This window comes from Sebastes umbrosus, chromosome 12, assembly GCF_015220745.1.
Source record: "Sebastes umbrosus isolate fSebUmb1 chromosome 12, fSebUmb1.pri, whole genome shotgun sequence".
Classification (NCBI taxonomy): domain Eukaryota; kingdom Metazoa; phylum Chordata; class Actinopteri; order Perciformes; family Sebastidae; genus Sebastes; species Sebastes umbrosus.
The window spans coordinates 2,406,956-2,418,664 of record NC_051280.1 but is presented as its reverse complement, the minus strand read 5'-3'; the positions used below and the strand labels follow the sequence as shown (position 1 = coordinate 2,418,664).

The window sequence follows — 11,709 nt, the reverse complement described above, 5'->3', positions numbered from 1 at the left end:
CTGAAAACGACTGTTCCCTGAAACAATGAAAACCGCCACCCCTGCACTCTACTCAACATGGTACAGTCTAAGTTCCTCTACTATATAGCCCATTGGAAACTCTCAAGTTCTGTTTAACAGTTTGGACCCCTAACCAGCAGGTAACACTACCGGAGCTCATTAACAAGTATGTAGTCCGTTAAAGTCAAACATAACCAGTACATTCATTTGAATGTAATGTATGAATTAATTAATAGAGTGGTTATTTCATTAACAACATGCATGATGACAGTATGCATACTGAGATGACCAGGTTAGCATGCTACACCCACATGTACTAACTAGGCTAATACTACTCAGCCACAGAGGCCTGACCTACTCAACCAGGACTACAGATCCATTGTGCAGGCAGGATGGAATAAATAATAGAACTACACAAACTAAAATGTGTTTGACCAGTGTGCATCCAGCTCTTATAGGCACGGGTTAGCACTGTGACAGGGTTAGCAGCCTATCAATGACAGAAATCCTATTACATGTTTGAAATGGATGCTTTTTCAAATTTAAAATTTATTTTTGCTTCATTAGCAAAGGTCACGAGCCTTCTATCAAACCAATAAACTGAAAAATAAGATCACTAACAAACTAAAGTCATTTTAAGGGGTTTTACCCTTAATTAAGGAAAAATTAATTTCAGTGTTTTTTTTAGAAACATCTGCCTTGCAATATTAAAAATATAGTAAACATATATTCTTTTCATGCTGTGACGAAGTTATAATATATATATATAGGCGTAACATTATTCTGAGATGTGTTAGTTGTCCATTTCAGTTCATTTAAATAAAAAAAAAAGCTTTTGTGGTATTTCTCTATGCTGCCCTTAAAAAACAAACTCCACTTCCCATGGTGCACTTCGAGGGGGGCGTCGTCAGAGGCTCATGGCCGCACACTGAATAGCGAGCATGAACTGAACTGTTAATAACTTAATATTGCTGCTTTCCTCCCGTCTCCCGGTCGGTTCAGTTGGTCCAGACGGACAGACAGCAGCAGCAGCATGGCCACAGAGGAGGACTCCGCTCTGCTCTTCCTCATCTTCCAGCACCTGAAGGTGAACGGCTACGAGAAAGCTGCAAAGGTGCTGAAAAAACACGTCGCTCAGGTAACAAGTTTGGTCTGATTCTTCAATATTTACAGCCTCTATTCAGACCAGAGAAGACCTCACTTCATTCTGATGCTTGATTTCTGGTTGTGTTAGTGGTTTTATTGCTATTTCTTGAGCAAACATGCGCGTCTTGCATGTTATATAAGAATGTGAATTAAATATGAATGTGATTTCAGTGTTGCAGTCAGTAAAGTGCATGTCAGCTTCTCCCTGTGTGTGTGTGTGTGTGTGTGAGTGTGTGTAGAAGCACATGGCACCTTGTTCAGGCCTCCTGTAGGAAAAGAACATAATGTTACAGCAGCAGCATGGCTGTAAAAACCAGCCTGCTGCTGCACACTGACACCCCCATTCAAAACCTTTATACATTGTTGTAGTGTTTATTGATAAAAGCTGTTATCTTTTTATTTAAATATCCTAGACCTGCGATGATGAGTCGATTAATCAATTAGTTGATTGAGAATAAACTGAAATTCCCCAAATGTGCTTGTCATAGCTTCTCCAATGTGAATATTTGCTGCTTTCCACTGTTTCTGTAGCATTGCAAACTGAATATCTTTGGATTTTGGTCGTACAAATGGAATTTTTCATCTGTTTTTTTGATGTTATAGACCAAACAACTAAATGATGTTGATAAATTCACAATAATTAATTGCCCAAAGAGTGCATGTGCATAGTCATGATGCAACCAGTCTGTAACAAAAGCTACACACTGCTCAATTAATCTTATCTTTTTTCAGTATTTTCTATAAACTCAGCCAAATTTCAATCAAATCTTGATTTAAAGTCTGAACAGTTAAGTCTTTGTGTTGTTCTGCACATTTTTCAGTAATGCTCCCTACATATTGTCACTTTTATTGTATTGTTCTTGCACTTCCATGCACAAAGAAGTACACAAAGCAATGCACAAAGATTACAAATGTATTATTTCTTATGTGTGCCACGGGGAAACCTGAGCTTTGGTCTGTCACAAGTTTCAGGTTTCAGGCTCATAGGTTAAAAATATCGTTGAGTTTTAGGAATTTAGGTATTCTTTACCAAACATTCTCAACATTCAAACCTACCATCGCTCTCAGAGAAAGTATCTCCCACAGAGGCCATATTCTTTTAATATTGTGAGCATCATCATTCCCCACCCTCCCGTCCCCACATGGGTTGCATGGATTCATTTCCGGTTCCAGCTTGTGGCATCAAAGTGGAATTATTCCTGAACCACAGGAAATTTGCTATTTCCCTTTCAACTCTTTTTTTCATCACAGTTGGGTTACAGGAATATTGTCCAGCCGCTTGATTCTAAATGTAACGTTCAGGGAATCAGTCAAACATGGACAAATTTGGGGAACGTTAGTCTTAAATGCACAGTACTGTTCAGGCTACTGTACTTATTGTGTTTGTGTGTGTAGGTGGAGACACCAGAGGAGACCTCCAACCTACATGATATCTACACTAGCTGGATGAAGTAAGTCAAACATGTTGCTACACGCTGCAGGCAGAGTGAACCTTTTTCTTTTTTAGGATTTGATGGATTCACCAGTAATGAAAATAGTTGTTGCCTGTATTACCCTAGTATGTAAAGAGAACAGTAAAGTTCAAATTATTATTCTATTTATCAAATTTATCATAAGTACGACCCCCTTAAGGGACACCTCGAGAATTTTTTCGAGGACTAATTTTGTGCTCCCCCGCAATATGGTTTGCGTTTCTTCCCAATATTTTGTGTTCTCTCGCAATACTTTTTTTTCTTCCCTTCCTTCAATACAGCATAGTATCACAATAATCGTGACAATATTGTATTGCTACACAGACGTTAAGCATCGATCTTTTATTATATAAACTATTAACCTCTTCGGTGGGCCCGGTCGCTATTCTGTCTTTCAGAGGTTGTAGCTGGCTCGGTCTTAAAGCTAGAGTGAAGATACTGGCATCATAAAACTGGTAATTGCTATCAACCATGTCATGTTAGCTTGTCGGGAAGAACACTAAATAACGCTCTAAAGTTGCACTAAATGTTGAGCAAAAAGCTGGCATGGCCATTTTCAAGGCGTCCCTTGACCTCTGACCTCAAGACGTGAATGAAAACTCAGAGACGAACAGAGTGAAAACTGTATCATATTAGATAAAACAGATGCATAATTTGCAATTAAAAAAAGGTAATAAATAGCAATATATCGTAACGCAAAACTCAGCGTATCGCAAAATGTTTAAAATCGCAACGAGATCGTATTGTGACTTAAGTATCGTGATAATGTCGTACAGTGATAGAGTCCAATAATCAACTGTACATTTAGAGGTGCAAGTAGATGATGTTTACCATACAGTTGGGTGCTAGATTGAGCGTGCATAGGTTGATGGGAAGTTTGAGGGTTTAAACTGCAGAGTATAAAGTGTATTTGCTGTAAATGTTTCTCAGCTCTTCATGGTTTTTATTTCATGCACAATGATTAAATCAAATTTAACTGCTGTGTTTTCTTTCATTGTTGGATTTTTATGACCTTCCTTTTTGGACTCACAGTAGCTCAGCAGGTAGTCCAAAGACTGACGACTCAACTGTCTCTACGAACAGGATGTCACTGTTTGGGTGTTGCGTGCCTCCCTGTGAATGACTGCCTGGCCTTGTGCCCAGTGCATTCTGGGATTTAAATCCCTGCTGACCTGAAAAGGATTAAACAGGCAGCAGATGACATCAGCTCTCGTCTGTGATTTGGCACTGTGAATCTCACATCAAATAATACAAAACAAAAGCAATCACAGAAATCCTATCATATCGGTCTGAATATAAGACATACAAAGACATTCCCGCTGTCAGAACAATGTCTTCTGCTTGTTAACATCTTTCAGACTCGTTGAGTTCCTCATCATGACATCCACAAACATCTGTAGTTCGTGGCAGCTTGACACATGATAGAACTGGTCCTCAGCCAGTTTTCTGTAGTGAAGATGTTACTTTCAACTCGTCTTCACTCGTCAGGAATTATTTTTCTCCAAAACACGTTACCCAGGCTGTCAGAAACTCCATAACTCATTTAGGACGGATGAATGCTACAAGACTTGAGTTGCGTCCCAAATCTATACTACATACTAATTATACAGAGTGTAGGGACCTCACGAGACAAAGAGCGGCCTAGAGCAGAGCTTAGGAGTAAGCCTAAGATACCGGCCTACATGGGTGATTTAAAGCCTGATAACAGAACAAAGACTAAACCGCCAGCTCATGAAATCTCGCGTCTTCACGCGAGATCTCAGTTGAATCCAAACGGGAGCAGCCCTATTGGATGAGGCTAATAGGAAACGTGGGGTCTTTCCGGTGAAACGCCCACTTTTCTCACAGGAGATATAGGCACGCTCACCTGAATCTCACCCCTTTCCACTGCGACTCACGTTGCTACAGGAGGTACCCAACGCTGCGGCGTTCACCTTAAGACTCGAGCCACAATTTCCTGACCTCGCTGGACGAGTTTAAGAAATTGTTGTGTCCATCAGACTTTGATCCACATCCCTGCAGAAGGAAGACTACAGCCCGGCTTCACCAAGGAAGCCGAGGACAACCGTTCTTCATCAAAGGAAACGAGCGCACCGCCTTTTCCTTCATTTCTGGCTGCTTTCCCCTCCGCTGCCACACGGAAGTCCAGCCTGCCGGTCATCAGACGTCCAGACCACCATACCTATAGAAGGAAGACCCGGATCCGCGTCCTTCACCAAGGAAGAGACGATCGCCCCGCCATCTTCACATCAGCTGCTTCCATCCGCTGCCACACGGAGAGCCAGCCCTGCCGTTCTTCCCCCGCTGACGAGCATCATAACGGCCCGTTATTGTCCGAGCCAGCGCGACGCCGCCGGACCAACTAACGACGATATACTCCACTATCGCTCCGAAGAAGCGATTCAAGTAAGAGGCTTGTGTCTGGGCAGAGACTAGTGAGATTGTATATTCCAATAAGTTAATAACTATTGTTGATTTATACTGAACGTACGGACCGCCGAGTCCGTCTGTTTGTTAAGACCAGTGCACGGCTGACTAACGTGAGTTTGCCCGCCGAGCATCTGAGTAATAATAACCCAGCTAGTACATCTCTCGCGCGGCAGTTAGGATTCCTGCTGCTGCGGTGTTTACTGTTTTACTGTTTTGACTGTGATACTGTTTTCAGGCGCTCCCCGCCTTTCTTTTCTTCCACTTCTACCACACACAAACAAACACTTTGCCGACACGCGGGATCACATCCCGTTCGTGCGCAGTCGGTAATTTCCGTGGCGCTTCCGCCACCAGAGCAACTCCTCCCTTACGTGACGTAACCACTTACGTGGTGACGTCCACTGAGGGCGTCCTTTGCTCCTCCCACACCACACACACACACACACACACATAGACACGCCTCCTCACATAGGCTCACACCCATTACCTTACAGGACACGTGGGATTCACACCCCCGTTTGTGCGTGATCTGTAACGTTCGAGCAAAACCCCCCCCTTACGTGACGTAACCGCTTACGTGGTGACGTCCACTTAGGGCGTCCTTTGCTCCTCCCACACCACACACACACATAGACACTCTTCCTTCACACCTAAACACATACACATTTGCATTCACACACACATCTCTCTCTCTTACACACACATCTCTCTTTCTCCCGCACACACATTTTCTTTTGCTTTGTGTTTTGTTTAATTCTAGTTTAGTGCTTAGAGCTGCATTGTAGGACATCCATTTGTTTATTAAGTGTTGTTAATTAGTAATTACTGCTGTGATAAATATTGATTTAGATTAATGTTGTTAGAGTGTTTATTATTGATTAAGATTACTGTATTTAAATAAATGGTCTTATTTTAAATAGGAGTTGTCTGTGTTTATTGTGCATTCATATTGTAATAACAGCTGGTTATGAGAGTTAGTGCTCGGATTCACCCTTTGCTATTCACCTCCTAAGTGTAAAGTAGTGTTAAAATACTGGCCTTTGGAGGGAATATTTCCCTTTTGAGACTGGATTAACGTTTTGGTTATTGGTCCCTGATTCCAGGGTGGTGCACCGTTCATTATTAATGTTGATTAATAATTCTTATTAATAATAATAATTCTATGAATATTATTTATTAAATTAGCTAATAACCAAACCTGTTCCATTTGTAAATCCCTTACAAGAGTATGTACTGCACACTAATCGTCACTGTATTCTGTTTTATTTAGTTAAACATACAAAAAAACTGACTTTGGAAGTTGAACTTCAAAAAAAGCAAAATGTCTTTCTTAAGATTGATTACTTATTTTTGTTTTCCGAGATTTTTCTGGAACTGTTCAGCCTCCGTAGGGCTGATTTGTTATGAATTTTCAAAGTTGTAAACTTTATGTGTTGGCTGTAGCGCCACCATCAGGACTACTGGCACATAAAGCCAGTTGAGGAAGTATAGCATAGAACTGGACCTATGTGCAAAGTTTGGTTTATTTTTATGCATGGGAAGGGAGATTTTCTATGAAGACGAAGGTCCCTAATAACAAATAATATACAATGCAGGAAGAGGTAGAAAACCCACTGGGCCTATCTGAAGCCTCCACCTAAATAATGTTAAAATTCCAGTGTTATGGAGAACACAAGATTAATATACAATAACATGACCACATGATAGCGATGACGAACAGTTGGAACATGATATATCTCTAATAGTTACGAACAACAATAATAACATTCAACATATCATAAAAGACAGGAATGCAAATGAATTATTTTTTATCCCAGCTGTGAGCAGCTCCTCCATTTCCTTTGTGCATTGCATTGTGGGAGAAAAGTATCCATCAACTCAAAAAAACTGTATTCAATATTAGGGTTTGGGAATCGATTCACCTATGTATCGCGTTTTTTTTTTATGATTTTGAAATTGATTTTTTAATACTGGAATTGATATATTTGCTTAATTTGAGTCTATACGGAGGTAAAAGGAAGTTACCGCTTTTATTGTAAGGTGACGTCATATCTGTTCCGTGTCCGTCAACCAAAACAAACAATAGCCGGCCGGTCGTAGTGAGCTGAAATCGGCCGATACAAAGAGCAGAAAACGGCGGAGGGTCAGCGTGGATACGACCCTCACATTTTAAACGTGCGGTCAAACCAGCCGTCCCTCTCATCTCCGTGGTCAAATGGGCCGACACTACAACTGTAGAGCACCTATATACTGACATTTATGTTAAATGTATTCAAACGGCCCCGATGGAGCTGACCATGGATGGATATAGAGAACGGAGCTGACAGGAGAGCTAGAGACGGACTTAGAGAAGTTAGAGGAAGTATACATGTGTGACTATGTCCGGTTTTCAAAATAAGGGAACTGTATATACAAAATACATATATGGAAATAAGATTGATGGATTATATTCACAAGAAGTGTAAAACATTACATGTCCCTCATTAAGTTAAAAAGAAAATACCACTAATTTGTGAGGGAAATGTCTTTATTCTTTGGTTTTTTGTTACTGAAAAAAAACAAAAACATGACAACGACTGATATATTTGACTTCAGGACATAACTAACTACATACATGCTGAAAATCAAACATTATTACTGTATTCATTTAGATAATTTCCAAAGTAAAAGAGTGTGAATGTCTGTGTGTAGGTTGTGCTCTCTGGCTCAGCATGCCAAGCAGGAGACGGAAGACTCCTCGACTTTGAAGAAGAAGAGCATCAAACCAGAACCGGCCACCAGCGAAGAAGAAGAAGGCGAAGTCACTAAACTCTCCAACATCACAGAGGAAAATAATGTGGACGCCAAACCTCCACCTGGTAAATGTTTGTTTTTTCCTTTACAGTATGAATATCATAATTAGTTATAATAAGTTTTAACCATAACCCCCTAATCTTTTACATGTATTTGTGCCCCTGCTTCAGGGTCCAAGACTGATGTTGTTGTTGAGTCGTCTGATGCAGAGCTCCCCTGTGAGGAGAGAGACGCTGAGACGGTCTCTGAGCAGCTGCTGCATCCTGCAGGTGAAACCAACACAACAAACTCAGACAGAGAAGAAGAAGAAAAAAAGAACGAGGAGGAGGAAACAAAAAACGAGCAAGAGGTGAGCAGAGAACATCACACTCGCCACATAAGATTTTATTGACAGATACAGATGGCGGCAGCAGCATAGAAGTGACAGAAGCAGGCTTCTGATTGGATGAATCCCTGAACCATCTACGGTATTAACCCCTCAGCTGCTGCCATTAAGCTGCAGCCACCAGATGGAAAAGTCCAATTTCCTTTTTTGTTTTCACAGTTTTATTTGAGTTTGTGCATCCCCCTCCTTCTAATCTGGTATACCTTCACACTCTAGTGTTGTTCTTATGATCCATGTGCTGCTTGTCCTTTTAGTCAACAACGTGCAGCTGTTCACCATCGTTGCCAGGAGATGAGATCGGCACCCTTATTGACATTTGCAAGAAAAATGGAGAACAATGAACGGGTAGTTGTGTGTGCAGAAGTAAAAAAAAAAAAAAAAAAAAAAGCACCCTTCATCTGGACTCTAAAAATATATGGCAATTTAACACATCAAAGAGTCATTTTTTTCTCTCGTTTTCTTGCTAACAATACAATATATACCCATAATTCTGTTTTAACGACGTGCATACATAAATTTGTCGGGCTGTCCTCAACCAAAGACATTCGACTAACACTCATTAAATTTTATTGACCTGATCCAACGCCAATTCTTTGTTTGCTGAGGAGTCCTCTCTAACAAAACAATCCAGCTGATCGTGTCATCTTCCAGAGTCTCATTCTCCCAGTTCAACTTTAATTCATATCGTATAAATAATGTAAGCTTATAAACTTTATAAGGAAAAATAATGTGTCAGATTTAGTAGCTACAGCTGTCCGATACATATTTAATCAATGTTTAGGCAACTATAAGTATTGGGTCAGATACCTAATATTAAGGGGTAACTATTCAACCTGGACCCTATTTTCCCATGTTTTTATGTCTAAGTGACTAATGGGGACAACAATTTCTGAAATTGGTCCAGTATTTAGGGAGAGCGCTGAATATTTAGATTTCGATGATGTGGATGTGACATGAAATTTCGGAACGAGACTTCTCCGAACGAGACACACAATGACAAACACAGTTGGGGCCTGTACTACGAAGCAGGATTTTGCGGTTTTAAGCATTCACACATCGGCATTTTATTCTTTTGCCAGCTGTCCTTCCTGCATTTGGCAGCTTCAACTGTGTTACTTTTAGTCTGGATTAAGTGTTTAACTTCTTAGTATTTGTTTTATATAGTTTCGCTCTTCCTTTATAAAATGTGCTGCTCTGCCTGTCTGTCCGTATACCTGTCCATGTCTGTGATTAGTCATATGTTTCAAACTGCGCCCCGTTCATGTGAACGCCCTCATGTCCAGATTGTGAAACCCTGGGTTGATTTACTGAGTTGATAACCAGCGTCGTAGGACCGCTTAGCAGGAACTCGTTTGTTAGGGTAAGTGAAGCCAGATAACGAGAGTACACCCTGGGTGTGTTGAACTCGCTTCGTAGTACAGGCCTCAGATCAAGCGAAAAGTAAGAAAAAGGTTTTATTTCTCTGTAGGTTCCTTTCCATAATGTTGTCAGACAGTTATACTAACAATCTGAGCCCGTCAGTGGACATACATTGATGGTGAGGATTTGCCCGGAAGGATTACATCGCACGGAAGGATTACATCGCAGCTCGTTTGGTGGCTGCCGGTCACAGCATTCTCTCTCAAACACTGGACCAATTTCAAAAACTGTTGTCCCCATTAGTCACTCAGACACAAAAACATGGGAAAATAGGGGAAACTATCCTTTTTAGGACTTGGATCGGAGCCAAAAAAAAATGTGATCTGGACACCCCCTGATTTAATCTGTAATCATTTTATCTTCATTAGCACTATTATACTACAGCCACATTTACATGAAAATCACAAATCCTCTGCACAGTATACAATAGTTGGTACTACTTTTAAGTGGAAGAGCGACCAACACATTCTGTGTCTGCTTCTCAAGATCACAGCTTTACAATAAAGTGGGAAAAACGGGAAAAGACTACAATCACACAGTGAAACATGACCGCAATATACCATATCATCTAATTAATGATACATGATCAAGTCTTGAATGTTTGTGCAGCAGCAGGAAACCACCAGGCTCACAATAACACACACACACACACACACATAGCTGTTGTCCAGTCAGTGTAATAATGTGCTAATAGATGGACAGTAGCGCCAGTGTTGTTATATCCTCTGAAAATACACACAGACTCACGAATGTCTACTTGTCTCGTCTGTATCTGTTAGTTTGTGTTCGTTTGTTATTTCAAGTGTGTGTCTGTCTGTCTGTCCAGGTCGTGTCTCTGTTCTTTTCTTTTGGCCCAGTGATGCAGTAGATAATGCTGTTTGGACAGAAACTGTGCGTGTGTGTGACTGAGACTAATTGTGTGTGTCGGTGTGTGTTCATGTTTCAATGTTTCATTGTGATTCTGTCTAAAAAAAAAAAAAAAACTAATTACTTTGCATTTATTATTATTTGTGTCTGACAGCAGACAGATTTTTCTCTCTGCTGAGACGAGTTCAGCACCACGACGCCGTATTTTACTTTTAACAGAACAAAATGTTTCTACTGAGCAGAATTAAATTAAAAGCAGACAGCTCCATCTGGTCGGATTAAATCTGGCCAGCATGAAGAAGTGAAGATTTAACCCTCTGAGACCCACAATAGATCCGTTTTTGTCTTTTTTTTTATTTTAGGGGGGTCCAGGGTGTCTTTAGGGGGAGATGGCAGGTCAACAGTAGATGTCATATAGAAGTGGTGTACATCATCTGAAAGCTGGGAACCTGAAGATTAATTGGAGATGCTGCTCAGCACTGTATGTCATAATTAATAATAATAATAAGGGTAGGGTAGTGTATAAGGTTTAGATTATTTATTTATTAGATTAAGTTTATGATGGTCATCCCCATGCTCTATTATGTCTCATAAGTTGTTGCAGCATTATTTAGGTTGATACCATTTGTTACACAGATTTGGTGCTAAATTTAACCATTTATTTTCACTTGAGAAATGATCAATAATCCCTCCAAAATACCACATTAAGACACCAAGACCTTGAGAAACACCGTAGAAAAAGCCATACAGTGATTTGGAATAAAAAACGTTTGACATTTTGAGATTTCTGTACAAATTGCATTTTTTGGCAATTGGATGGTGAGCACTTCTGTTGTGTAAACTGCTCAGAAACCCCCTTATTGTCAATCTAGCTAGGAAAGCCATCCATCCTCTGAATGCTCTAGGTCTGTAGTTTGTGGTTGTAAAGTTTCATGAGGCTGTGATTATCCTAGAGGTCACCACAGGTCTTTTTTTACAGTGAGGTCAAGTTTCACATGAATACAGTTGGGCTCATTGGATCCTCAAGAGTCTCAGCTTTACAGTGATACCCAATTTATGTAATTCAAGACTGTTTAGGGACCCCAGTATGCAGAAATATTCAAAAATAATTTGAGAATAGGCAAAAATAACACATTTATACTGTATTAAAAAAACTGCATGTGATTATCATAAAGTGGGCGTGTCTTTAAAGGGGAG

At 40.3% G+C, this 11,709-nt stretch overlaps 1 protein-coding gene across 2 annotated transcripts in view; it reads left to right on the top strand.

Moving 5' to 3' along the window:
• The window catches only part of LOC119498595 (translation initiation factor IF-2-like), a 34,573-nt gene continuing 22,864 nt past the window's right edge, over positions 1-11,709 (top strand). Inside the window, exons 1-5 of one of the 2 annotated variants that reach the window (XM_037787601.1) lie at positions 1-140; positions 1,003-1,138; positions 2,542-2,597; positions 7,740-7,906; positions 8,012-8,190. In XM_037787601.1, coding sequence (XP_037643529.1) covers positions 1,034-1,138; positions 2,542-2,597; positions 7,740-7,906; positions 8,012-8,190 — 507 coding nt within the window. In that variant the 5' untranslated portion in view covers positions 1-140; positions 1,003-1,033. Of the gene's footprint in view, positions 141-269; positions 293-1,002; positions 1,139-2,541; positions 2,598-7,739; positions 7,907-8,011; positions 8,191-11,709 lie in introns of those variants that run through there. The other variant, XM_037787600.1, reaches the window with a different exon arrangement.